The 26,971-nt window shown below is 32.6% G+C and overlaps 2 protein-coding genes across 2 annotated transcripts; one reads left to right on the forward strand and one right to left on the reverse strand.

Moving 5' to 3' along the window:
* The first annotated feature begins 3,597 nt into the window (after positions 1–3,597).
* Positions 3,598–7,315, forward strand: LOC124846190 (cysteine-rich receptor-like protein kinase 2). Its single transcript, XM_088099063.1, has 7 exons — positions 3,598–4,845; positions 4,980–5,093; positions 5,527–5,666; positions 5,743–5,953; positions 6,085–6,319; positions 6,449–6,599; positions 6,731–7,315. Exons 1-7 carry the CDS (start codon positions 4,086–4,088, stop codon positions 7,064–7,066), a joined length of 1,947 nt encoding a protein of 648 aa, XP_087955189.1. The 5' UTR covers positions 3,598–4,085; the 3' UTR covers positions 7,067–7,315.
* A 328-nt stretch (positions 7,316–7,643) lies between these two features.
* On the reverse strand, positions 7,644–11,914 carry MENG (S-adenosyl-L-methionine-dependent methyltransferases superfamily protein). Its single transcript, XM_088098203.1, has 8 exons — positions 11,687–11,914; positions 11,543–11,607; positions 11,350–11,440; positions 10,244–10,332; positions 9,890–10,023; positions 9,743–9,804; positions 9,289–9,388; positions 7,644–7,870 (listed from the first exon to the last, which is right to left on the reverse strand). The coding sequence occupies exons 1-8, from the start codon at positions 11,789–11,791 to the stop codon at positions 7,770–7,772; spliced, it is 747 nt and encodes a 248-aa protein (XP_087954329.1). The 5' UTR covers positions 11,792–11,914; the 3' UTR covers positions 7,644–7,769.
* Positions 11,915–26,971: the final 15,057 nt, after the last annotated feature.

Raw genomic sequence — 26,971 nt, forward strand, 5'->3', positions numbered from 1 at the left:
ATATAGACGTCTGATATGGGGAAAACAGACTTTTATATACTCATTTTTGAAATCTAAAAAGTTACTTTTTAACTCCATTTAGACGTCAAATCCCGCCAATCCGACTTCTACAGCCATATAGACGTTCGATGTGGGGGGAACCGACTTCTATATACTCATTTTTTAAATCTAAAATGTCATCTTTTAACTCCATTTAGACGTCAGATCCTGCCAATCCGGCTTCTAAAGCCATATAGACGTCTGATGTGGGCGGACCCGACTTCTATATGGCTGCATTAAAACATCGCGAACGCGAGGCAGTAGTTACGCGCACTTAATGTTCATCATCTTCCTCGCGTTCTCTCTCTAAGGGTTACGCTTTTCAGGTTCGTTTTCTCACTTTTGCACCGTTTTAAATTAATTTTACTCCGATTACATCACTCTTTGATGAATTATCTTTTATTTGAACCGATTAAAATACGTTTTCGTTGGGTTTTGGTGCAGTTTTGCTTGTGTCCTTGGGCGGCGTTCTTGGGCGGCGATTTCTTGTGTTTTGCACTCCTCAAATTCTCTTCACTACGTTTTTAAAACCATCCAATACAAAAAAAAAAACGTATAATACATTCTCTTCAACTAAAATATTTTGTTCTAAACTCGAATCACCATGAGCTAGGAGCAACCCGAGAGGCCTCAAGCGGAAAAAGATCCAATCAAATACGGCAATGTTTTTGACGTCTGATCTATAGTGTCAAACATTTATATAGACGTATGACCTGTATGGATCGGACGTCTATATACGTCTAACTTATTAGGTCTGACATCTCATTAACATCACCCATATAGACGTCGGATAGATATTAGACGTTAAAAGTCCAAAATAACATACGTCTAAAGCCTTTTCTGTATATATATCCTCATCTTTAATATGAATTAATAGCAATTTTGTCTTTATAATTGTAATATGATTTCATATATATTTATTTATTTGTTATTCAACATATTCTTTATGTTTTTAAAAACATTCAATATGATTTTTAAGGTAGATCTGTGTTGAGGTTGTTTAAATAATAATAATAATAATAATAATAATAATAAAACAAAGTTTGATAATATAATTACTCTTTTTACATGCTTATGATTTATTTCTAGGAACAAAATGGAAGAAATGATATTAATGTTAATTTAATAAATAGAAAAGGAAACATTAAATAATTATAAATATAAATATAAGAATTAAAAATTCTATTAAATAATTTAAAAAATTCCATTTTATTAATCCAAAAATCCATTGAGAAGTGAACATTGGGGTTGGGTAAACATAAAAGATGCCTTCTTTTCCAAATAAAGAATTAGAGTCATTGTTATTGTTTGTATTTGACTATTTTTAGATGATTGAGAACGAAAAATTTGACACTAATAATTCATAAACAAGTTTATATAAAAGATTATAATATCACTTTCAACAAACTTATAAGGTATTCTACTTATATATTAATTATATTACTTATTTTCATAACGTGAAACTTTCAATTTATTTTAAACACTTAACATCTATCACTAGTTCTATAGTTGACTTCCTTTGTCCTTTTAATGACCAAGAAATTGAGTGCTTCTGTGAGCAAATACAGTGAAATGCATGGAAGTTTCTCCTTACTATTAATTCCAAAACCCTACACGTTAAGTTTCTTTTTTTTTTTCAGATTAAAAGTTATGGTTCATATCACTTACTCTACTAAAATAATTTCAGACAATTTTCTATATTTTCTTCCACAAGAGTTGGTAGAAATGAGATTGTTCATATAATATTATATAGGATTAGAATCAGACATTTGTGTTACATCAGCATTTGTTTCTAAACTAAAAAATAGTTTCAAAAACGTAGAAATATGTTTTTTAAATGAAGAAACTGAACATAAAAAATAGATTAAATTGCAGGGCAAGATGGTAAGTTCAGTGTATATTGACGACTTCCAAAAATGTAGAACGATTCAAAGGTACGATGTTACCACGCAGCTACATTTGATTACACTATTGGTTTTCTTGCATACACTACTCGTATCGTTGTCATACTCTGTTTTATTTCCACTGATTCAATTTTCTCTCTCTGCATACCAAAAGACTTCCAATTTTCAAACTTACATTACTCACTTTTTGTCTCAACTTTCGTTGACCTGTCTCTTCGTTAAATCCTCCCATTCTCTCACACCACCAACTTCAATTTCACTTCCCATTTTCCAGTGCTTCTTCTTCTATGCAGACCGACCGAATCATAGGTAAGTAACAATTTCCTCTGAAATTCTGTCCCAACCTTTCGTATTTTTATATTTAACAACACTTGCTTCGAGTTCTTGTATAACAAACTAAGCGACATGAACAACGAGAGTTATTTTTGGTTCATTCTTGTTTTTTTGGTTTTCTTCAGACTGTGTTGTTGATCACTGGTTTGGTTCGTGTGGGCTGATATGAATGGTTGTTGACACGTGTGGGGTCCGTAATAAATTGGTTAGGTTTTGTTGTGGGGGAAGTTTTCGTTCCAATAAATACCCACTTTTTTTTTCTTTAGTGTTAATCCGTTTGTTTTTAAAATAATAATAAAATTATATTTATTTAAGTTATTTTTAATAAATAAGTATATTTTTATTGTATTTATCTTTTTTTCTTCATATTTTTCTTATTTTCTAGTAACCGAGCAAAAAATAGAAGTTTTTATTTTTATAAACAGATAACATAGAAAGGAAGTCCATACAGAGATAAATGTTCGTTCTTTTTTTTCGATTCTTAGTAAAACCTACAAGAAATTTGATAATTTTTTTCATATATATAACCAATTGATATTTTTTAATGATAATAAAATCATAAGCAATTAAATAAATAATTGTCTACTCGTTATTTTAGTACTCAAAATCTATCTAACTGTTTTTAATACATTTTTTTTCATAAGTTAAATTAGGATATCAAGATCTAATTGAACAAACATAATTTAGTGTTTCCTAATTTATTATAATCATATTGGTTGAGTTTAAGATATAATTATGGAGAAAGTTAAAGGTATCAGTTTTAAATTTATATATATATATATATATATATATATATATATATATATATATATATATATATATATATATATATATATATATTATTGTGGAGAAAGTTAGATAAGATTATCTTTATATTCTCTTCTCACTTTTTTTTTCTAATCATTTATTTGAAAATCAATTTTATGTGATTCATTAATGAATTTCTCCTTCAAATCTATAAATTTGAAAAAAAAATTGCTAAGCAAATGTCTTAAAAAACATAAACAGCTGTCATAAGTTTTGTCATATTCTTTTCCTATTTTCGTCACCTTCAATCTCATACTCTGTCTGTGTTTCAGACGACCTCCACCAACTGTCTTAACAATTTTATTTTATTTTATTTAGCTGCATTTTTAAAAAGTTGATTAAAAAACGATTGTTAATAAATTATTACTATTAATTCAAAGTGGGGTCTTCGGGTGGAGTGGCTTCTATTCTGCTCCTCATTTTTCAAACTGTTGGTCCATATACATCAGCATCATTCATACGTCATGTAAGTGAGAGCAAGTTTAAAACTTTAGTTTTTTTTACATCTCTGTGATAAACATGGAAAAAGAACCAAAATCTACCTTTCTAATGATGATTGCTGCCAAAGTAGCAGTACTTTCTTTCATTCTTTGAGAATTCGAGGATGCACAGAAAAGGGAAGTACGAACTTGAGATTCTGCCCTCTTTGGTTACTTCACGATTTTTTTCTTCCAAAGTCCCTCTGGGTCTTCAACTTGCCTTTCTTCTCAGGAACAGATAAGTTTTTGGAATTCAACCTCAGATTATGTGTGAAATTGTGATATAGTTGTTGAAACATGTTGTGAACATTTTAGCTTAAGCATTAACAATCTGTTGCGCCTGTTAGACAAACTTTATGCTTGTTTCTGATTCACTAAAAGAAGTTGTAAAGTTCGAACATGGAATGACTTTTTTTTTATCAGACCTATAGCTACACAGATATTCTAAACCCTCCCCTTTTTTTCCACAGTTTGTAGTGAATAGCTCACCAGAGAAATCTATTTTGATTGGATCGTCCTAAAAATGAAGAAAGTAGTCTCTCTCATCTCTTTATGCCACCTTGTTGTGATGAAGTTACTACTGCTATCAAAGACTGTTATAGCAGAACCAAGGGCCAAGACGGTCCTAGTAACATGTGGCAATGTACGAGAGCATAATTCTACTATATTTGTTCCCAATTTTGTTGCAACTATGGAGAAGATCAGTGATGAGATGCGGAAAACTGGCTTTGGCACAGCAGTTGTAGGGACAGGACCTGATACTAACTATGGCCTGGCCCAGTGTTATGGGGATCTTTCATTGCTTGACTGTGTATTGTGCTATGCTGAGGCACGTACTGTTCTTCCTCAGTGTTACCCTTATAACTCTGGTCGCATTTTCCTTGATGGGTGCTTCATGAGGGCTGGGAATTATAGTTTCTTTAATGAGTATACAGGACCAGGAGACAAAGCTGTATGTGGGAACACGACCAAGAAGAATTCAAGTTTTCAAGCAGCGGCAAAGCAAGCAGTTTTAAGAGCAGTTCAAGATGCACCCAACAACAAAGGATATGCTAGAGGGAATGTTGCTGTCGCAGGAACAACTAACCAATCTGTTTATGTTCTGGCGGATTGTTGGAGGACTTTGGACCAAAGGTCTTGCAAAGCATGTCTTGAGAATGCATATTTTTCCTTACAGGGATGCTTGCCCTGGTCAGAAGGGCGAGCACTCAACACCGGCTGCTTCATGAGGTACTCAGACACAGATTTTCTTAACAAGGAACAGGAAAATGGGAGTTCAAGAGGTAAATAAATTGTTGATTTCTTCACAATTCATAATTGACGAACAATCTGTGCTTGGATGCAGGATCCTGCATTGAAAAATTTTTAGAGAGTAATGGTGAATCTTGAGTATAGTTCATTTTGATTATTTGTGCAGGTAACGTGGTAGTAATAGTGGTTGCAGTAGTTAGTTCGGTGATTGTTTTGGTGGTTGGAGTAGCTATTGGAGTTTATATATGGAAACAAAGATACATTCAGAAGAAACGAAGAGGTAATTGTCTTATTTGTTAAGTACATTTATTAGCCTGAGAATGAGAAACCCAAATTTTATAATCATTTCCATTCCCCAACCGATAATGTCTAACTGTAATTTTTTGGTTTGATTAAATAGCCGTTTTGAGCCAAACCAGTTCGAGCTGAGCTAAGGTTTTCAGTGATTATTTTCTTTATTCAAAAATTTCAAACCTTGAGCCTTGCTTAGGAACAATTTAGTACCTTGTCACTTAGACTACCAGATATTGGTTGTTTCAGCTGCGTGTTTATAAGATAGTCCTTCTGCTCTCAAAGATAAATTTTGCTTATGAATTATTTTATCTATGAAGAGATTATTCACCTTGTCTATAAACAAATTGATGAAACATCACGTGATACCACTCAACTATTGAAGAATATTTAGCGATTCCAATGATCATTCTGGTTTCCAGGTTCAAATGATGCAGAAAAGTTAGCAAAATCTCTTCAGAACAAAAGCTTGAACTTCAAGTACTCTACATTGGACAAAGCTACTGGATCTTTTCATGAAAATAACAAGTTAGGGCAAGGAGGATTTGGAACAGTTTATAAAGTACTTCTCTTCTCTGAAGACAAATATCTATCCATCATTGTACGAATCATCGCATTCTTACAATTTGCTATTGCAGGGAGTTCTAGCTGATGGAAGAGAGATTGCTATCAAGAGGTTATATTTCAACAACAGACATAGAGCAGCAGATTTCTACAACGAAGTCAACATAATTAGTAGTGTGGAACACAAGAATCTGGTCAGACTGTTAGGATGCAGTTGTTCAGGACCTGAAAGCCTGCTTGTTTATGAATTCCTGCCCAATAAAAGTCTTGATCGCTTCATTTTTGGTAATTACGGAACTCATGCAGTAGGCTTGACTACCCTTTTCACCTATTCACCTCATTTTGATCACAAAGTGATTATAAATTTTTGGTAATTACGGAACTGAATTTAATATTTGTCAAGTTATACATGACAGATAAAAACAAGGGCAAAGAATTAAACTGGGAAAAGAGATTTGAAATTATCATCGGGACAGCCGAAGGATTAGTTTATCTGCACGAGAACTCTAAAACAAAGATAATTCACAGAGATATAAAAGCCAGCAACATCCTATTGGATGCAAAGTTTCGTGCTAAAATTGCAGATTTTGGTCTGGCCAGGTCCTTTCAAGAGGACAAGAGCCACATAAGTACAGCTATTGCAGGAACTTTGTAAGTATCTTTTCATAAATCACTGCCTAGTTTTGAAGAAATAATAGTACGAGGGAAAGAGCCAGGTGCTGTTGCAGAAAACTGAAGCAATATTTTATCTGAGATAACCATTTACTCTTGGCCCTGCAGGGGGTATATGGCTCCTGAGTACCTAGCTCATGGTCAGTTAACAGAAAAGGCAGACGTGTATAGTTTTGGAGTGTTGCTGCTAGAGATGGTCACTGGTAGACAGAACAACAGGAGCATAGTATCGGAGTATTCAGACAGCTTAGTTACAGTGGTAAGTAGCAGATTCTTTGGTTGTTTCTTCTAATTGTTGCTCCTCTGTACGTTGATTATGGTTAACAAAATAAATAACTGACGAAACAATTTTGTTCTTCTGTTTACCCAAAAATATTCTGGCAATATCAGGCATGGAAGCATTTTCAGGCAGGGACTGCTGAACAATTATTTGATCCAAATATAGAGTTACAGGAAGACAACAACAGCGAGGTTAAGGATGAGATTTTAAGAGTGGTTCACATAGGACTTCTATGCACCCAAGAGGTCCCTTCGTTACGACCAATCATGTCAAAGACATTAAAGATGCTAACAAAGAAGGAGGAGAATCTAATTGCTCCTTCTAATCCACCCTTCCTAGATGAGAGTACCATGGAACTTCATGACACAAGTGCGGACCCATTTTATCCTCTTAATGCACCTGATTCAGTGGCTACCATGTCCCATAGCTCTTTCTATCCCAGGTGACCACGAGAATGCAGAGAATCCCTACACACTGCATGTCTGCAGCATTGCTTGTGATTGGCAAATAACTTAGTCTGCCTCAGACCTATGACGCTTAAGGTTGCTCACCAAGCATCAGATGTTTTTCTATTTAGGATGCATACTTACGAAGAGATTTTAATCCAAATGTCCAATTTGGTTATGGGAAGCAAACAATGCATATTGTACAGTTCCATATTATAAGAATTATAGATTAATTTGATTTATGTGACAGCTCATAAATACTAATACTTTTGTGATATGATCATAAACCGGACATGAAGAGTTTAAAAAGTGACAAAAAGGCTTTCAAGTCCCTCCTCCTTTAGTTTTCTTTATCTATAAGCAATCTAATATCTCTTTAGTATATTTTTAAATTTGAATATAAAAAATGTTTTGTATTAGATTGCATTATTCCTTTAAGATAATTATCAATTCCATATCATGTAAGAGAGAAAAAAAAGGATATTCTTTCTGATTTTAAAAAAATGAACTTTCTATGACCCAGCAGTTTGCCCAGGGCCCAAGCCCAAATAACTCAATTTTCTCCCAAAACTTGAGATAATGGATTTAATGGAGGAATGTACCATTTGAGAAAGATCATATGAAAATCTTACTGAAGCATTTATGGATTATGTTTTTACAACCTGAATACAAAAGGGTTAAAAAAAATACATAAATCCCATATCTAACGCTTAGCTACCAGACACCCCATGATGCCTCCACCAATCTCGTAATGTCTGGCATCAGAAAATCCTACTTCCAAGGCAAGTTTCTCCAATTCCTTTCCTGCATCACAGGAAGATTCTTAAATTAGACAATCAATCTTATCAACATAATTTATATGTCTCTAATCATCACAATTACAAACTACATAACAAGGAATGACAATCGTACCCCCAACAAAATGAAAACTTGCAAGATTACAATGTTAAATGGACACAGGTGCAAAAATTGATGACTAAAGCACCCCACCACTCACCCGCATATAATATAGTATCAAGTATAGCATAACATATAGTCAGATGTGCTCATGTTGTGTAATAGAACAAAAGAAACTTTTATGCTTGTGCTTAGGACAGTTTACTAAACAAGCATCCATAATCCTAAGTAACCATTTCAATGTGAGGATCAATAAAACTGAAGCTGTTTGCAGAAGTCTCCAAAAGTTTGGAGGCTCCAAACTTGGGCCCACTTTTGAGAGTAAGATAGGTGAACTAAATTTAACGAGAATACCGTAAAATCTTGAGCTTAGAGGATTTTGGCAGCATTGCATCCTATCATGCCTTATGTTAATATGTTTATCTTTTTTTTGTTCGTAGGAAAACTTTAACTCGTGACCTATCCTTCCCTCCATTACACTTGTACCATGAAATCAGCCTTTTAATTCTTAAGTGAGGTTTTTCAGTTGGCCAACAAGTTAAGTGAGTCTGATATTGAGGCTATAACAATTACTATAGGAATGGGAATAAGCCAGGTAATTCATTGGGGCATATGAACTTTGTCCACATTTAAGCACATTAAGTAAGTTAGGCAGAACCTTTTTGAAAGCTTATTTGGCAAGAAAAGGTCAAGACTTTAGGCCATTAGAAAATCCACTTAGATTAGAACTAATAAACCAACCTATTTAAGCAGATGCAAATAATATAATATAATAGTTTTATTATTGTATTGAATTATAACCTTATGAAAATATATATCTATACACAAAGCCTTACGCCATTAGTCTATTTAAAAGTTTGTTTTTGACCTTTAAAAAGGCCCTGCTATAACATAGGCTTTTGGATAGGCTTTCAAGAAGTCACATTGTTAGAAAAAGTTAGACCTTAAAAATATAAAAAATATTATATTTTAGGAAATATACCAGGCCTAATTTTAAGGAAAAGTATAGCCAGACCTATCTCATTTCTACCACCTGATAGCTGATTAGACTGGATTGAATCTAAAGCTTTAAGTAATTCGCTCAATCCAAATAAGTATGATGGATCCCAACCATTATAATATTCACAGAAACAAAGGCAAGCCATACGATTAAAATCCAAGTCACAGCCACACTAATGGCATTCTATAACCACTGAGAATATATCCTTTACAAAGAAAGTTTCTCAATATATCTCAAGTACTGAGAAGAAGAAACGGGCGAGACATACAATGTAAAAATCCTATAAAAAGTCTGATCTGATAAAAAAATTCATTTGAAGACAAACCTGTTAAAAATTCTCTTATTGAACTTTTAAGGTATATGTATTCCTCTGAAAGACCATAACCAGACGCAACAGGTACAACAACATTGTCAATCATCCATTCCTATCATAAGTAAATACGTGGGGTTACCTTCAGTGCACCACGAAATGAAAACGGCAACAGCAAATTAAAAAAAAAAAATTGTACGAATAAGATGTGGTAATATATGTTTAGACAAGTGGATTGAAAATTTTTCCCTAAATTTAGCAGTACCAAACATGATTTTCGTCGGTCCTATCCTGTCAAAAGCATTGCTGAAAAGAATGAATGCATTTTTCTTTCACCTTGATTTTTAGTCTAAAGACAAACCTTTCAATTTACTGAAAAGATCAGAAATACTAGTCCAAAATGAAGGAGCATTGATGTGCCGATTATTATTAGATCCTATATAAAGCAACAAGTGAGACTGAGATATACCGTAATTGCAGAAGTTAGTGACTCATTGCTTTTATTAAAGTCCAGTATAGACACTGTAGAGTCTGGAAAGCAAAATAAACCATAAAATGTATCAAATTTAATATAAACATCAATTATCACGTTAATGGATAGAGATACAAAACCTACCGGCTTTTAGGACACGGAAAATTTCCTGCATTGCCTTATGTTTATCAACCACATTTCGAAGACCATAGCCCATAGTGATAGCATCAAACCAACCATCCATAAATGGCAAGTCAAGTGCATCACCTTCAAGCCACCTACGACGCAACAAACCATTACTACCTTCCCAGAGCATCAATGATACTAATATACAACACAAACATAATAAGAACTCTACTATACACACTGCTAATATCTTTATTCTACACCAAAAGTTCTTCTGAAGGTTCAAAAATAGAAAAAGAGTTTAAAATTATATTAAAAAAATCCCCAGGTTATAATTAATGTCTGCAGACTGCAAAATTTACCCATGCTCACTCAATATTCGTGAAGCACTTCTTTGAAAGTAATTGTTGCCGGGATGAAGCAATCGATAACTGATCCTTCGAGAAATCAAGACCAATGACCTGCACCGCAAAACATTTGATGTACCCTAATTTCACTATAAAATTCAAATGCTATAACAATAGGAAGAATTGATTAAAATATACTTTTACTTACAATGTAAGTTTTTTTTTTTTTAAATGTTATAATTAGAGGAAATATCTATAAAATTTTTCTATACAATCTTCCTAATTATATGTGTATGATCTTCTAACTTATTTTGTTTTCTTATTTTCTTTTTTAAAAAATTAGATTCTTACAGATAAAGATAGAATAATTTAATTACATAATAAAATCATTTTCTTTTTCAAGTTAGAGTGTCCTTCATTCATATACTGTCATTCGTAACAGGTGCAATCATGTCTATAATAATTACCTTAAAGCTTAAAAGATAAAATTAGAATAATTCCGGATTAATTAAAAGAAATATTTAGGCCTAATAATAATGATAGTAATACATGAATTTAATTTATGTCCAATGTCCTATTAGCAACGAGAAATCATGCTAGACATGGACAATTCTTAATATAGATATTACAAAAGTCAATAAGTTTATCATACATGATAATACTTAATTAGATGAAAATAAACAATTAGATGAAACTGTAAAATCCTCTACTGTAAAGATGTTACTTAAGTTCCTCTATCAATGGAAATTTGGGATTTGTTAAATGTTTAGTTTACTCACGTGTCTAAGAAACTACATTCTCATGTTGAAAACATATAATGATATAACCAAATTAGCACATAAGGGGAACTTGGAGACCAAAATTGTTAATTTAGAAGTGTGTGTATAAAATAAATAAATATATATATATATATATATATATATATATATATATATATATAAATAAACTCTGCAAGTATATGCAGTCTTCCCTATATCTTTTCCAAATTTTTATTTTAACTTAGTTTATGATTTTATAAAGAAATCAATTTTTTTTTATGTTTTTCCTCTCTCTCTCTCTCTCTCTCAGGAATTCAAAGCCCTTGCTATTCGTAGGAAAGCAACTGAAATATGTGAAACTAAAATCAAACACCTTGCCATCACAGCCTACTTTGTCGGACAAGAGAAATGACAAATCCCCACTTCCGCAGCAGACATCCAACACACGATCTCCCAATTTCGCACTGTGTCCAAATTCATACAAACACCCAATTAAGAAATGAAAATACAATTGTTACAATATTTTGAAGAAACTGCCGAGGCTAAAAACGAAGAAAGAGGAATACCCAGTCCACGACACCGCCATTCGCTTCCAAATCCGGTGTTGCCCAAGGCTCAGCAAGTCATTCAGCTGTTCAAAAACATACAGAGAAACAGCGTAAGTTATAAATTAGCTAATAGAAGAAAGGAAGAAAAGAATAGTGGCGCACGTTATCATAGACAGGAGCAATGCGATTAAACAGCGCCCGGCGCTCGTTGGTGCACCGAACCAATGTTGGTCGGAAAATGGAAGAAGAAGGGACTAACGAGGCCATGTACTTCAATTCGAATTCACATCCCAAAACATTTCATATATGCATATTTGTACCAGTTGCGATTACACAACAGCTGTACCACGCTTCGTGGGCCGACCCATGACCCAAAACTTACCTTTCTCGATGTCTAACCTATCTTTTTGTTTTTGGTTTTTCTTATAGTAATATAATTCAGGTGACAATGCGACCTTATGGAAAAAGATATTTTTGACAAAAAAAAAATTATAATATATATTGATTCATTATTTATTTATTATAATATTTACATTAGATGAAAAAAATAAGATATATATAGCATTAAAATATTATAAAAAAAATGTGTTAACCTCCACCACATCACTTATTATTGAAAAAGAGATTGTTCTACTACTTCGGAAGTACCAAAGGATTAGTTACCATTGAAGACCTTTAGGAAGAAAAATATCAAAATTGAGAAATGAGTGATGTAATTTGGAACTGTTTGAAATCTATTATTTAATGTTTATTGTGGATTTATGTATTGTACTTTCTGTTGGATTTGTATCTATGTTTTGGATGCAATTGACTGTGTGTTAGACTTCATACTGGTATTCAATCTACTTTGCTGGCTCATCTCTGTTGTATACAATTAATATTTTTTTGGGGCATATATATTGGAACATATTAGTTGAGGTTGTCGAAAATTTTCTTTTGCTATTCATAGTTTGCTTGCCCATTGAGTTTTAGCCCACTGAGCTACACCCTAAAAATCACAGTTTTAGTCCAATATAAATTATATCAAAAGTGAAAAGTTATAAATATCATTTATTTATCATGACTACAATGTAAATATCGTTACACATTTTTACATTATGACTTCTATTTTTTATTCATAAATGAAAAGTGAAAAGTTATAAATATAGTTTATTTATTCATAACTTCATATATTCATAGATAATGAAATTTTTTTATAAAGGTTGTCGAAAATTTTATGTTACTATTCATAATTTGCTTGTCCATTGAGTTTTAACCCACTCAGTTACACTCTAAAATTCAGAGTTTTAGCTCAATATAAATTATATCAAAAAAGTGAAAAGTTATAAATATCCATTATTTATTATTTATCATGACTGCAGTTTAAATCTCGTTAGACATTTTGACATTATGACTTCAGTTTTTTATTCATAAATGAAAAGTGAAAAGTTATAAATATAGTTTATTTATAGTTTAATTGCTTGCATTGTTCTTAATTTCACTTACCTTTTAAAAAAATTTCAATTCTGTTCGTACTTTTAAAAAAAGTTTCTGTATTTTCTTCTCTTCTGTGTGACAGAAAGTGAATTTTTTCTCTCTTTCTCTCGTCTTTGACCATTGAATCTTCCAAAAAGAATTTTCTTCTACCAAACTTGTCAACCAAATATAATCAGTAACTTATTTAAATTTACGTTGAGAATAAAATAATTAAATCAACCAAATATAATCAGTAACTTATTTAAATTTACGTTGAGAATAAAATAATTAAATTAAGTTTTTTAGTAGTTTTGGTGAATAAAACTTATAATCACCAGTATATTGATTGGATCTTGTTTTACTTTACGCAACTAAATTATAGTATCTTTGTAAAATGTTCTTATGGTTTTTGTTTTAATATAACAGTATTTTAAGACATATATTTCAATAATTTGTAATTCACATGTTAATTTCTCAAATTTTAAAATATATTTTAATAAAGAATTTTAAGAAACTAATTGGCCTTCTTATCGAAGCCCATGGGCTTTTGCACCAAAGTAGACAAATATGCCTTCTTATTACCAAAATAAGCAAAATTTGACCGAAAGTGAAGTCGTGGAGGGCCAAAACGACTTCAAAAGAAGAAGTCGTGCCCCCCTGCACGACTTTACACTGTTCATAGGTACAGTGTTGAAGTCGTGCACCCCAAAAACGACTTCTGGATCCTGTAATCGATTACATTGATTTGGTAATCGATTACAGAGTGTGAAATGGTGACCAGGCAGAAAATGTACTGGTAATCGATTACGACATTTCGGTAATCGATTACCAGCTTGATTGTGTAGCAAGAAGCACTCTGCGCTCTGAGCGAGCAGTGGACGCTCATCAAGCGAGCAGAAGAGGACGCTCGTCCAGCAAAGACGCGCAGTGGACGCTCGTCTTGCAAGCAGATGTGGACGCTCGTCCAGCGAAGACGCACGAGAGGACGCTCGTCCAACGAGAAGAGAACGCTCGCCCTGTGGACACAAGAGAGGACGCTCGTCCAACTAAAAGAGGGACGCCGGGCGCCAGTTTTTGCGAGAAGCTCGCGCCCGGGCGTCGTGTAGGGTGGTCACGATTTCAACACTCTGTAATCGATTACCGTTACGTTGTAATCGATTACCGTCGTCAAAAGTCGTTTTTGGAGTGCACGACAACACTGTTTATATCAACAGTGTGAAGTCGTGCAGGGGGGCACGACTTCTTCAATTGAAGTCGTTTGGACCCCCCACGACTTCCCCATTTTCGTAATATGATTTGAATTTGCCTATTTTGGTAATATTAGAGGCATATTTGCCTACTTTGGTGCAAAAGCCAAGCCCATGAGTTGCAGCATCTCCGCCACGGTTTCTTTGAACTCCCAGGCTTCCTCCATGTCCTTCATGTAAGTCTCCTCTCCGTAAAATCTCTTTCCGGATATCATCCTCATCACGTTATTGTAGGTCAAGTCGTTGAACATGGAAGTTATCTCCACGCGAGCAAAACCCTGGCGCGTGTTCCTAGCCAGCCTGCGAATCAACCGCCTGGTTTCGTCGCTTCGGATTCCAGAGAAAGAGTGGACTCGCTGGGTGGAGAGAATGTCGAGTGCGGTGATGCGGCAGAGGTTGTGCTAGTGGTCACCGTGGGAACAGGAGCCGACGGAAACCAAACCAGAGGGAGATGATTTTCCCGTAGTGGTGGTCGGAAGTTCGTTGAAAAAAGCTGTGGATGGGTTGTTCGAGGAGGTTGAGGTTTCCTATTATGGGTAGAGGAGTGGGCCCCGGTGGCAGATTCCTCACTCTTCTGCTTCCCAAAAGGAACTTGAGACTGGAAAGTATGAATACAAAGGAAACAAAAAAGTAAGAGGAGAGGAACAACAAAGAAGACAGCGCCATGGTTGATGTTATTATGGAATGCTGTAATAAGTGGCCTTGATATGAAGAGGTGGGGATTTGCGTCGGATGGTTGACCATGGTAATGTGACTTTCGCTTGTGGGAAGATTGGTCACCTCAACCTAGCTCTCCATGTGCATAAATGTGTTTTCCAGGTTGAAGCTTGTGAGAGGATTGATGTTTAAATGTTGAATTCGCTGATTGATATGTTTTAAAGAAAATATTTTTTCTTTGTCTGTGTCAAAGAAAGAGAAAGAATTCCTTCTATCTCGCGCGTAGGAGAGAGAGAAGAAAATGAAGGGATTTGAGGAAAATTTTATCAGTTATGAACGAAATTGAAATTTTTTTAAAAAATAAGACCAACTCGACACACCGTAATGAAATTAGAGAAAAAAAATAATTAAATCTTTATTTATTCATAAATAATGAAAATTTGAAAAGTCAGTCTCTCCTTATGACTGCTTTTGACGAAATTGTGTATACTCTCTCATATTCCAGTTTCCAACCTTCTTCCATGCTCATATTCCATTTTCCAACTTTCTACCAACCTTCTTTCAGTAACCAAGTTTTTTTTCTTCAGAATCTGCCTTCAGCTTCGAAAACCAAGTATCTTTGATCATGTTCTGTTATTTGCATGGTTTCATAAATATGTCATGCAATAAACTTTTAATATATGCCTTCGTATCTGTCACTCAAAATCCTGATTCTTTACTAATAAAATAATAAATTGATAAAAACTATATCAAAACTCGTGTTGTAGATTTTGAAGAAAGATAGTGATACTTTTGACACAATTTTTTGACAAACTTTTGACACCATTCACGTGTCGCGTTTTGATTGGTCCAGTTGGAAAAGATTAAAGAAATTGAAATGACGTGGAAATGCAAAGGATTTGGGGTTGTAGGGTTTTAAGTTTGCGGGTTTCATTTTAATGATTTAAAAAATTGGAAATTTCATTTCCTAGAGAGAATATACGAGAGAATAAGGAATGTCCTCTCACCCACAATCACCGTCGTTCACCGGAGTTGTGTTTGTCGCCGTGGAGCTGTCTCTGTTGTCATTCAGAACGTTCCGTTGTTTCGAAGAACCTTTTCTTTCGTTGATTTTAAAGCATCGTTCTCAACACCGAAACCGCCATTGACGTGAGTTTTGAAGCTTTCCGCCGTTAGTTTCGCTATTGAAGACGAAAAAGCATTGTTTGTAAGTATTTGTGGTTTGTTTTGGATTTCTTTTTCTTGTTGTTGTTCGGTGATTTTGACTTGTATTAAATATTTGAATTTTTTTTATCATTTTGGGTACAAAGTTAATATTTTTTTACACGCAAAATAATTTTTGGAGGTTTATGGTTATTGTTCGATTATTTTCACATATCTTTTATATAATGTCTGCTTTGACAATCATAGATTCCATTGGACAACAAAGAATAATGTTTTTTAATGTTTGATTTTGTTTTCAAGACATACTTTTACTGTTAGAAAATAACCATGTTCATGAATGCAACAAATAACAAGTTTATTTGACTCTTCAATGTGTTGTGGCAGGATAAAGATTCCATACCCTCTTGAGTGGGGTGCTCCTACATTTGATGTTGGCCATCCTTTTGGAATGATGGTTGCTGTGTTAGTCTCATTAGTTGAGGTATTGAGGCTACAAGTGAAAAAAAAATAGTATTATTTACGTTTACAATTTATAAAATAAAAGCAAATACAATTTAGTTTAGATGTACTCAAATAAAAAAGAGTTTTTTCTATGTAAATCATAATAGAAATTTAATTCAACTAAAAAAAAGTATTTATACCATTATTTTACTTAATAATTAAACAATATTTTCAATTTTTTAAAATATACATTTTTTATTTTAAATATAAAAAACTGTTAAATTCACAATGCAAACTTAAAAAATTGAGTTTCATGTCGGAAAAACTTTAATTTTAACAAGATGATATATCATCAACAAAGCATACACCCTAAGTAAAAAAATGAACTTGAAAAATAACAAATATACATTGAATACACCTTTAGGACCAAAGTTCAAATAATTGGGGAGTTACATTATGACTTTTGCACACCAGGGTAGACTCATTTCTAAATAAAGTTTTCCCACTTAAAAAGTTGAGTTTCATGTCTAGAAAGCTTTAATTTCAACAAGGATGGTCTATGATCAATTAAACATACACCCTAAGTAAGAAAATGAACTTAAAAATAACAAATATACCTGGAATACACCTTTGGGACCAAAGTTCAAATAACTGGGAGTTACGTTATGACTTTTTCACACCAGGGTAGACTCAGTTCTAAATAAAGCTTTTCCACTTAAAAAATTGAGTTTCATGTCCAGACAACTTTAATTTCAACAAGGATGGTTTATGATCAAGAAAACATACACCCATAGTATTTGACTTGTTGTACCTAGCAGATCCTGGTGTTATCTACGGATAGGTGTTTCCTTTTGCCTTGTGTGCATTGGAGGTTATTCGGGTATTGAGCCTTCCTTGTGTGGGGGTGAAGGTGTCTTCCTTGTCCTTGTGTGGCAGGATTACATGTTCATTGCTAGATTGCGGGACTACTCGAATGTATCTGTATAGGTAATCTACAGATGGGGCTGTAGGAGCGACTATAGTCGGTGAGGTAGGGTACAAGAGTGTGACTGATTCTTTCCATTGTGGTGTTTATGGTATGGTGATGCTCATGGTGTTTTTCATGACTGGGATAGTCATGATGGTGGTGTATCTATGATGGTGATCATAGTGGTTGATTTTAGCATAAAGCTAAAGAGTAGAAATTTTGATGATGTCTCAAAATCAAGTCACAAGTGCTCTTATTGCAGGAAGATCTTCATGAAGACTTGTTTTTATATTAAAGCTTTTATAATTTAGTAGATTTATGTATAGGATGTGGTTTATATTTGATTTTATGTATTGTTTGCCTTAGGTTGCGTTAAAATTTATTTTGAATCAGAAAACCTCATTTTATACTCAAGATAATTGATTATCAATTTATAATAATCGATTATCAGTAATCAATTATGACTTGCCATAATTGATTATAATGAGCAATTATGAGAATTTTTAAGCAAGTTTTTTTACTGTTGTGCATTCATTAAATGCATAATTAATTACCATAATTGGATAATTGATTATCATACGTTAATTAGTTGACAACGGATTTTTGGAGGTATCCTTGAGTGAGATCTCTATAAATCAGATTGGGACTCTCATTCTAAAATACGAAATAAGTGTATTTTGAAAAATCTTATCTGTAGTGTGCGGTGATAAGTGTTCTAGGGTTTGTTGAACCCTTGTGTTGTGGCTTTGAGAACTTGGTGGGTTGGCATAGAGCGAGAACTTTCACAGGGAGTGTGATTGAGTTTTGTTGTTGTTGCTGAGTTAAAAGCCTATCATCCTTCGTGAAGCATTCAGAGGTCATCCTTTGTGAAGATTCAGAGGAGGTGTTCATCCCTTGTGGGTTATAGGGGAAGTGAATTTCATCTCTTGGGGTAACAAGAGGAGAGGTGGTTTCTAAAATTTTACAAATTGTTTCTTTGTGATATTAATTTGTAATTGTTTTGTGAGTAGTGAACTGTTTATCTTGATTTGATATAAGCGACTGGATGTAGGATTGGTAAGATCCGAACCAGGATAAAATCATCTGTGCAAATTTCTCTCAACCTTACTCTCTTTCTTTGTTATTTTTATTTGTTTGGTAAGTTTAATTGAGTAGAAATTAAAAGGCACACGTTCATATTAAAAACCCTCTTGGTTTGTTATTTCACGCTAACCATTCTGTTGCAGTCACTCTGACAATTGGTATGATACTCCAAGTGATGTTATGTGATAGTGGTGTCACTATAAGAGTATAGTAAGTAGCTAACATAGGTGCTAAGGAGTGGATAGATCAAGAGTCTATGTGTAAGATGTTAGTCATTACATCAAGGGTTGGAGGTCGAGGATTATACATTGTCGTTGAAGCTATCAAATTAATACTATTTTTCAAGGCAACTTGAGTATTGTCAACTACTATTCAAGAAAGTAGATAGGGTTAAAGTAACCATGAGTCGTCTCCCAATGAATACAAAATTGTTTTTCAATATTTGACTCTTATGAATGTTATGCAATGCTCAAGAATAAAAATGATGTTTGGAGAATATTTGAAGAACAAATTAGAAACTTAGAAACAATTATGATGAAATAGGCTAATTTCATTACTTTTCCAAGATAGATTCATCATCGGTTATCCACAAATCATTGTTCAATTGATTATTGTTCAAGTTTCAAATTAATTAAAGTACATTCTTAATTAATTTGAGGGCGATCATGTAATTAACCAAAGTAGATTCTCAATCAAATGTAAGACATTTCTAGATTATTCACAATGAATTAAACCAAAGTACATTCTCAATCAAATTCTATTTTGTTTAATCATGTCTATTCTTAAATCTCCTAACCAAATTAAAAGTTAATTAATCAAAGTAAATTCTCAATTAATTATAGTTGAAATTATTACCACCAATCAAAGTACATTCTCAATTGATAGCAAAAATCCGTTTAATCATATGAAAGTTCCTAAATTTAATCAAAGTAGATTCTTAACCAAACCTAGAAACCCTTGAACTCATATGATTAATATGCATGTAGATTCAAACATCTTATGATGCAAAAAAAATTGCTTTTAATAGGATTGAGAGATGAAAGACATAGAAAGAGAACAACTCAAATCAATCAAAAGAAACAATTGCATTAATTCAACTTAACCTCAGAATCCATAATGAAATTACAATGGAATAACCCTAGAAGCTTAGCCCTCCATGAATGGAGTGAAACACATAATGAAATAAAAGTGAGAGGATGCTTGCTTCTAGTGGAGGAGTCTGAGAATGAATGAGTTGTGATTTCTGACTACCTTGGGTCTCTTTATATAGGCTTCATTGGGCTTGGACTCTGAATCTTCTGTTGATAAGATCTTTTATCTTATATCTAATATCTTTCAAATATTCAACAAATTTAATCAGTTTTTGAGAATATTTGATAATATCTTTTTTAGATTCAAAAAGACTTGGCAAATATTATCTTTTGATATTTACTGATATAGTTAAATAAGGTAATTATTTAACAATATCAAATAAAATATCTTAAGATATATTTTCTCCTATTTATCTTTTAAAATATCTAACAGATTTGAACTTGCCCAAAATTACAATCAACCTTTTTATTTTATTCAAAATTTGCACTTTAAAATTTCACATAAGCCTTTTCTTTCTTTTCAAAATTGCAATTCAAGCTTTAATTTCAGCTGCATCAACAAACATTAGACTCTTTAAAATAATTTATGCAACTAAAATCACATTTTAAGCTTCTTTAATTCCCAAACCCGATAAAGCCAATCATGCAAAATCTTATTCAAATCAATCATTTAAGCACAATTATTCCACTAAAATTTTGAAATTTAATCTAAAAAGTGGGCATAAATGTTCACTCATCAATTGAGGATCGATAATCGAGGATCGAGGATTAAGTAATTTGTTTGATTGATTTGTTATGTTAGAGGATTAGGAATCCTATTGTTATTACTATTATTGTCGCAATCGGGGTCGCGACGGGACGACGAACTGAAAACAAAATGGGTTTAAGAAAATATTTTGGGAGTCGCACCATAATTTATTTTGGAAAACCATAAAATAAGACATGGTCTACGAAAACTAGATTTTAGGTTCGGGAATCGGTTACACGTAAGGAAGGTGTTAGCACCCTACTGCACCTGCCCAAAGGCAGTACCTTTAACTAAATATTTAATTTTCAAAATAATTAATTTTCCCTAAATAACTTGACGTGGTTTTTCAAAATATTTAATTTTCCCTAAAAATAATTATGTAAATAAATTAATAAGAAATAAAAATTATTTTTTGTTTTATGAACCCGACAAGGATTGACCTTGTTCCTATGTATATCTATTTATGATGGACAATCAGAGATCACGTAGTTCTTTATCTAGAAAAAAGTTTAAAAGACATTGGGATAGTCACATTGGTGTGTCGTTCTCTATATGCCCTTAAAAGGAAATGTAATATGTGAATATCAATATGAGATACGACATACCAAAAAGATGTTGGTGTTTGGAAAAAAAGTATGGGATATGGATCCATGAATGTCAAAGATGCCCCAATTTTAGGCATGGGTTTTGTTCAAGATAGGGAATGAGTATGGAAAGGATTTACCGAAAAAGGATTGCCCCAATTGGTTTGATTTTCTTATGCATGCTTCTGGCTAGTTAGGGAGTTTCCGAATAGCAAAAGACCAAAATGTTCTAGTCTAAGGATTTATGTTTATTATATTATGGGTACTGCTATTGTTTGTTAGAGCCAGTCTCTTTTTCTTTTGGGGGAAGGCTGAAGGATGAGTGTTTTCAAGCAATGTGCACACACATATCTCAACAGAAAATGCTATCAATAATTTAAAATATTTGGTCACAAAAGCATATGATAATAAATTACTCAAAATGTGATGATTTCCTTTTCAATGTTTTTTTTTTGCGAAATGAAAATTATAAATCCTTTTGAGAAATATTATTTTTATTATTATTTTCTCTTATCGCATTCGTTTGTTTTTTTTTTCGAAAAATTGGATTTGAAGAAAACTATAAACTATACCTAATGGGCTTAAAAAATGTTCTTGTTACGAGGGTTACTCCCTACACCACCCCAGATTGTTCTCTGTACCACAACATTTTGTTTAAAATTCCAAAACTAATCTTAATATTTTAAAAAATCCTACACCTCCACTTATTTTCTTCAACGGATGTCGACATCCGTTGAAGAAAAAATTCTCCAATGGATATGCCACATCTGTTAACGGATATGTCCACATTCATTTAAGCTTAATATTGTTTTTTAGTTTTTAGTTTATTAATTTACTACATTAATAATTATTATTTAATTAAATAAAATAAATTTAATTTACGTAATATATTCTAAATAAAATATAATATTTTAATAAATTAAAAAGTAAAAAAGAAAAAACATAAACAATGTGACACACTATTGAATATAACTAATTAAAAAATATTATAATTTAATTAAATTAATAACAATTATTTAATTAAATAAAATAAATTTAATTTTCGTAATATATTATAAAAAAATAAAAATATTTAAGTAATTTATAAATTAATTAAAATATAATATTTAAATAAACTAAAAAAACACTTAAACGGATGTTGCCTCTAGCACATCCGTTGATTCTAATTATTTAAAAAGTTTTATAATTTAATTAAATTAATAATAATTATTTAATTAAATAAAATAAATTAATTTATTACGTAATTATAAATAAATTAAACTTATTTTATTTAATAAAATAATTACTATTAATTTAATTTATGTATTATTATTTAATTAATTATTTAAATATTTTTTATATAATTACTTAATCGGAGATGCACGTCCGTTAAGGTTTTTCTTTATTTTAGTTTTTAGTTTATTAATTTATTGTATTTTAAATTAATATTTAAATATTATTTTAATTTTTTTTATTTTAATTAATTTATAAAATAATTAATTTTTTTGTTTTTATAATATATTACGTAAATGAAAAATATTATTGAAATAAAATCTAAAATAAAAATAATAAACTAAAATATAAAAAAAAAAAGTTAAAATATGTAAACGGATGTCAACATCCATTCAAGGATGTCAACATCCGTTGAAGGTGAACAGATGTTGACATCCATTTTATTACAAGGATAAATTAGGTACGGGGTGGTGCATAGAACATTTGGTGGTGGTAGTGGGAGCAACACCCTCTTGTTACCGTGAATGAAAATCTTCAAAAAAAAAAGTTTGTCATTTTCATTTTTTTTTTTGTGTTTTGAAATTTTGATTTTTATTTCAAAAACATTTCTTTCTTTTTTATACTAAAAAAATATTATTGATGAACTACTTTTTAAATAACATTATGTCAACCCGACTTGTTCAAGAATTTTTCTTTAAGACTCAAAATAGGTTATAAAGAATCATATTTTATTTTGATAAAAACATGTCCACATATTAAATCACGATCGTTTTATTTTCGAAACTCTTAACAAAGCTCAAATTCAATAAGTTATCCCAGTTTTTATCTTTATTAATTTTTACTTTTATTTATTTATTTTTTGTTAAAAAGATTGCTTGCTGTTGATGGATTGGCAACTATACCAAATCTCACAAGTAATATAAAATGCTAAGACCAAGTATCGTATCCCAGAGGACTCTCGACACTAAACAGTCGTGTGATAACTTATTTAATTAAGACTTAAAATAAACGAGATCATTGGTTTAAAATGCAAAGACAAAAAATTAAATATAAATGCAAATTGATCAATAATAGAGTAACACAGAGATGAACGGATGTTGTTTAATATGAGATGAATATCTTGTTGGGGTTAGATTTCACCAAGTTCCCTCTCATGTATATAAGAATTCCTCTTTATGCATTAATGTTAACGTCACTCACTAAAATACTTAGAACCCAATCCCTTGGCGTAATAAGTCTGCCTTAATTCCTAGTTCGTGCAATTCCTAGCGTTCCTAGAAAATTAAGTCTGAAGATCAAGAGCTTAAGACGACCAAGTACTCATACCCTCATCCTTGAGAAATATTACCCTTGGGAGAATTCAACAAGATCCTGAATTGTAAGGAACCTCCCGACACTCATTCAACTCATAAATCATGCAACTAAATGAGTTAAATAGAGCAAGCATTAAAACAAATGAATTCCCTAACAATTAATGAATAAAGCATATATGATTAAGAATCAATTCAAATACATGAGAGTTCACAATGTTACATCATTCCCAACCAACAAATAGAGTTTAGTTCCCCATAGACATGGAGAAACTAGATGTACAATGGAAAAGCACGAGATAGTGAAACCCTAAGAGTAGAAAAGGAAGCTTCCGCCTCCAGATCCGCCTTTAGAGAGTAGAAGAGTGTGCTATTGTGTTGCTCCAGCCACAGATACAAAACCTAGAGCGTCTGGGTCCTTTAAATAAAGTTGGAAAAGAGTAGAAACAGGGCCCGATCCAAAAAAGAGTCGAAACAGAGCAAAAACTTTGCCGGATCAGCAACGCACACCGCTCGGGCACCCCATTTGGCCGCTTGGGCGGCGGGCGTCGATTTTTCCACGCCCAAGCCTCCTGCAGGTCGCCCAAGCTTCGTGTGGTTCCCTCTTCTAGTGCTTTTCTAGGCCTTTATGAGCTCTATATCCTTAGCACTTCATCTTTGCTTCCTGTATTAACTCATTTTCTATCAAGATAAAGGGAATTAGTCATAAAATCATCAAATTCAACCTCAACTCTCTTATTCACACAACTTAATGAAAAAGCAGGAGTCCAAGCAAGTTTGTAAGTCAAAAAGGGTGTATTTAATATCAAAATTACATCACAGATAATGGTATTTTAAACCATTATAACAACCCCAAACTTAGAACTTTGCTTTTCCTCAAGCAAAACAAATTGTAACGTAGCTTTTCAGAACAATTACTACAATGACTCAACCTTTTTCAAAAACTTTTTCTTCCACGACAAGAGATCACTTTTATCAACTCAGCATAAAGATGTCAGTCAAGATGTGCATGTGTCTTAATTCAATTAAAATTAATTTGATGCTCATATGTTTCAATAGATGCTATTCTTAAGAATGATCAATCAACCAAGCAAAGATGTAATCAGAAATTTAGAGAACTACTCTTCACCAAAGAAAGTGTTTCACTCAACACTAAAGGTGTACCACTCAAGCAGTCAAAAGTGTATAGTGAGGTGTTGGAGTTTCTTTCACTCTGCTATCACTCAAGCAGTCAAAAGTAGGTTTTTATCACAAGGGCTTTTCTTGGCTTGTAACATGGCTGGGCTAAGAAGAAACATGGTTTTTCAGGAATGCAAAATCCTTGAGTTAAGAGAGATATTTATGAATTTAATAATTACATACAGGTTCTCTTTTCAAGAAGATCTTTTTCTTATTCCCAACTTTTTCCCTTGCAGTGAGCTTTTCTTTTTATTTTTTCTTTCCTTTTGATTTCTCTTTTTCTTTTTCTTTTCGCTCATTACTTATTTTTTTTTTAGCAACCCCAAACTTGAACCTTTATCAATACCTCACAAATATTCTCAACTCAACTCAAGGTAAAGAATTTAAAACAGGGTTTTCAAAGCATGCTTAAGGCTAAAGGTTCAAAGGATGGAACAAACTGTTCTCTTTTTATTTGGAAAAATTCATGAGTAGGCTAAAATAAATTAAGGAATAACAAAAGATGGCCTTGATCATATGAAACCTGCAAACAAGTAGTTTAATCACAGAAAATTTGGACAAAATCATTCATGCTTCCAAAGTAATAACAATTATTCACAACAATTCTGAAGCCTAAAACTCACACAGGTAAAACTCTCGAGTCCCAGAATTCAGAAAAACATCCTGCTTAGTATCTCAATTAAATTTTACCTCAAGCACCAATTTCATACTTTTTTAGCCATCACCTGTATATCAACACATCATGCATCATTTCAACATCAATCAATACACTAGAATATCACAAAGCAATACTTATCACAAAAAAATCACAATTGAATCAAAGTAGTGAAGTTCATTCAAGCAAAGTACAATAAATAAAAGAAAAAAATAAAACAGAAACAAAATACAATCAATTAAAACAATAAAATAAAAACAGAAAAATAAAATAAAAGTTTGTGAAACATTGGGTTGTCTCCCAGTAAGCGCTTCTTTAACGTCACTAGCTTGACACAGTCTTCATCATCATAACATTCATCAGTAGATACTATCAGTAACATCCATCAGTAGATGTCTAGTCACCGTCCTCTTCCATAGCAACATCCCTCAGTAGATGCTATTATTCATCATGCTCATCATAGCAACATCCATCAGTAGATGTTGTAGAAGCATCCATCAGTAGATCCTGTCATTACTGCCATCAAAAGCAACATATAAGCTAAAAAAAACTCAAACACACAAAAAACAAAATCAAATCCAAACCACACAACTAAATAAAAAAATAAAAAATTAAATAAAACAAAATAAAAGATAAAAAAATTTAGAGACTGGGTTGCCTCCCAACAAGCGCTTCTTTAACGTCACTAGCTTGACACCAATAAGCTCAATTTGGATCACCCAATTCCAACTTTAATCTTGGTATTCTCCTTTCTGTCTCCACACCAACTTATCTTCAGCAGCTTCCTCTTTGTAGGCTTGACTTCAAGACCACCAATTTTTTTAAGTACAGATATGGGCATCAAGTTGATACTGGACCCTAAATCAATTAAGGCTTTCCCTCTTTTATGACTCCAATAGTGCGGGGATATTGAAACTTCCTGGATCTTTAGCTTTTGGAGGAAGTGCCTTCTGCAAGATCACACTGCAATTGCTATGTACCTCAATTGTTTCCTCCTCTGGACTTTTTCTCTTTTTATTGAATTTCTTCAGGAAGTTAACATAACTGGGGACCTGTTGCAATGTCCTAGTCACAGGAATTGTAATCTCCACTTCCTCAACGATTTCCATGGATTGCTTAAACTGTCTTTCCTTCTCCTCCCTATAATAATTCTTTGGGTAGGGAAGAGGTTTTTCATATAATTCTTTCTTTTCTTCCTTATCCTCTTCCTTTACTTTCTTCTTTCTCTATATCTTTCTCTTTTTCACTCAAACTTTATGTTTCTTTTCTCTCTATTTTTCTCTCATCTTCTTCCTCTCTTTTTCTCTTTTCTTTTACCTTACTCTCTTCTTTTTCTTTCTTTTCCTCTACATCTTTCTCTTTTTCACTCACACTTTCTTCTTCTTTTCTCTCATCTAAAAACTTGCCACTCTCAATGATAACGGCGTTGCACCCCTCTTTAGGGCTAACTTCCATATTGCCCCCAAGATCGTCCAGCTTCTGAATTATGTGATCAAGCTGGCTCCCTATCCTTGTGAATGCTCCTTGATTTCTTTTATGATGAGAATCAGACATCTGCATTATCTATTGAAGTGTGTCATCCATCTTAGCCCATCTTTATGATACAGAGGGTTGTTGCTGCCATTGTTGTTGTGGTTCTCTATAAAATTGTCCG

This window comes from Vigna umbellata, chromosome 9 (assembly GCF_029865625.1).
Source record: "Vigna umbellata cultivar VRB3 chromosome 9, Vumbellata_1.0, whole genome shotgun sequence".
NCBI classification, from domain to species: domain Eukaryota; kingdom Viridiplantae; phylum Streptophyta; class Magnoliopsida; order Fabales; family Fabaceae; genus Vigna; species Vigna umbellata.

Coding starts and splice junctions, on each gene's coding strand:
- LOC124846190 (XM_088099063.1), top strand. CDS start 4,086: ATGAAGAAAGTAGTCTCTCTCATCTCTTTATGCCACCTTGTTGTGATG. Junction 5,667..5,742: donor GATTTGGAACAGTTTATAAA/GTACTTCTCTTC, acceptor TTGCTATTGCAG/GGAGTTCTAGCTGATGGAAG. Junction 6,600..6,730: donor CAGACAGCTTAGTTACAGTG/GTAAGTAGCAGA, acceptor TGGCAATATCAG/GCATGGAAGCATTTTCAGGC.
- MENG (XM_088098203.1), bottom strand. CDS start 11,791: ATGGCCTCGTTAGTCCCTTCTTCTTCCATTTTCCGACCAACATTGGTT. Junction 10,333..11,349: donor AAGTAGGCTGTGATGGCAAG/GTGTTTGATTTT, acceptor TTTGCGGTGCAG/GTCATTGGTCTTGATTTCTC. Junction 9,389..9,742: donor CACTAACTTCTGCAATTACG/GTATATCTCAGT, acceptor TACTTATGATAG/GAATGGATGATTGACAATGT.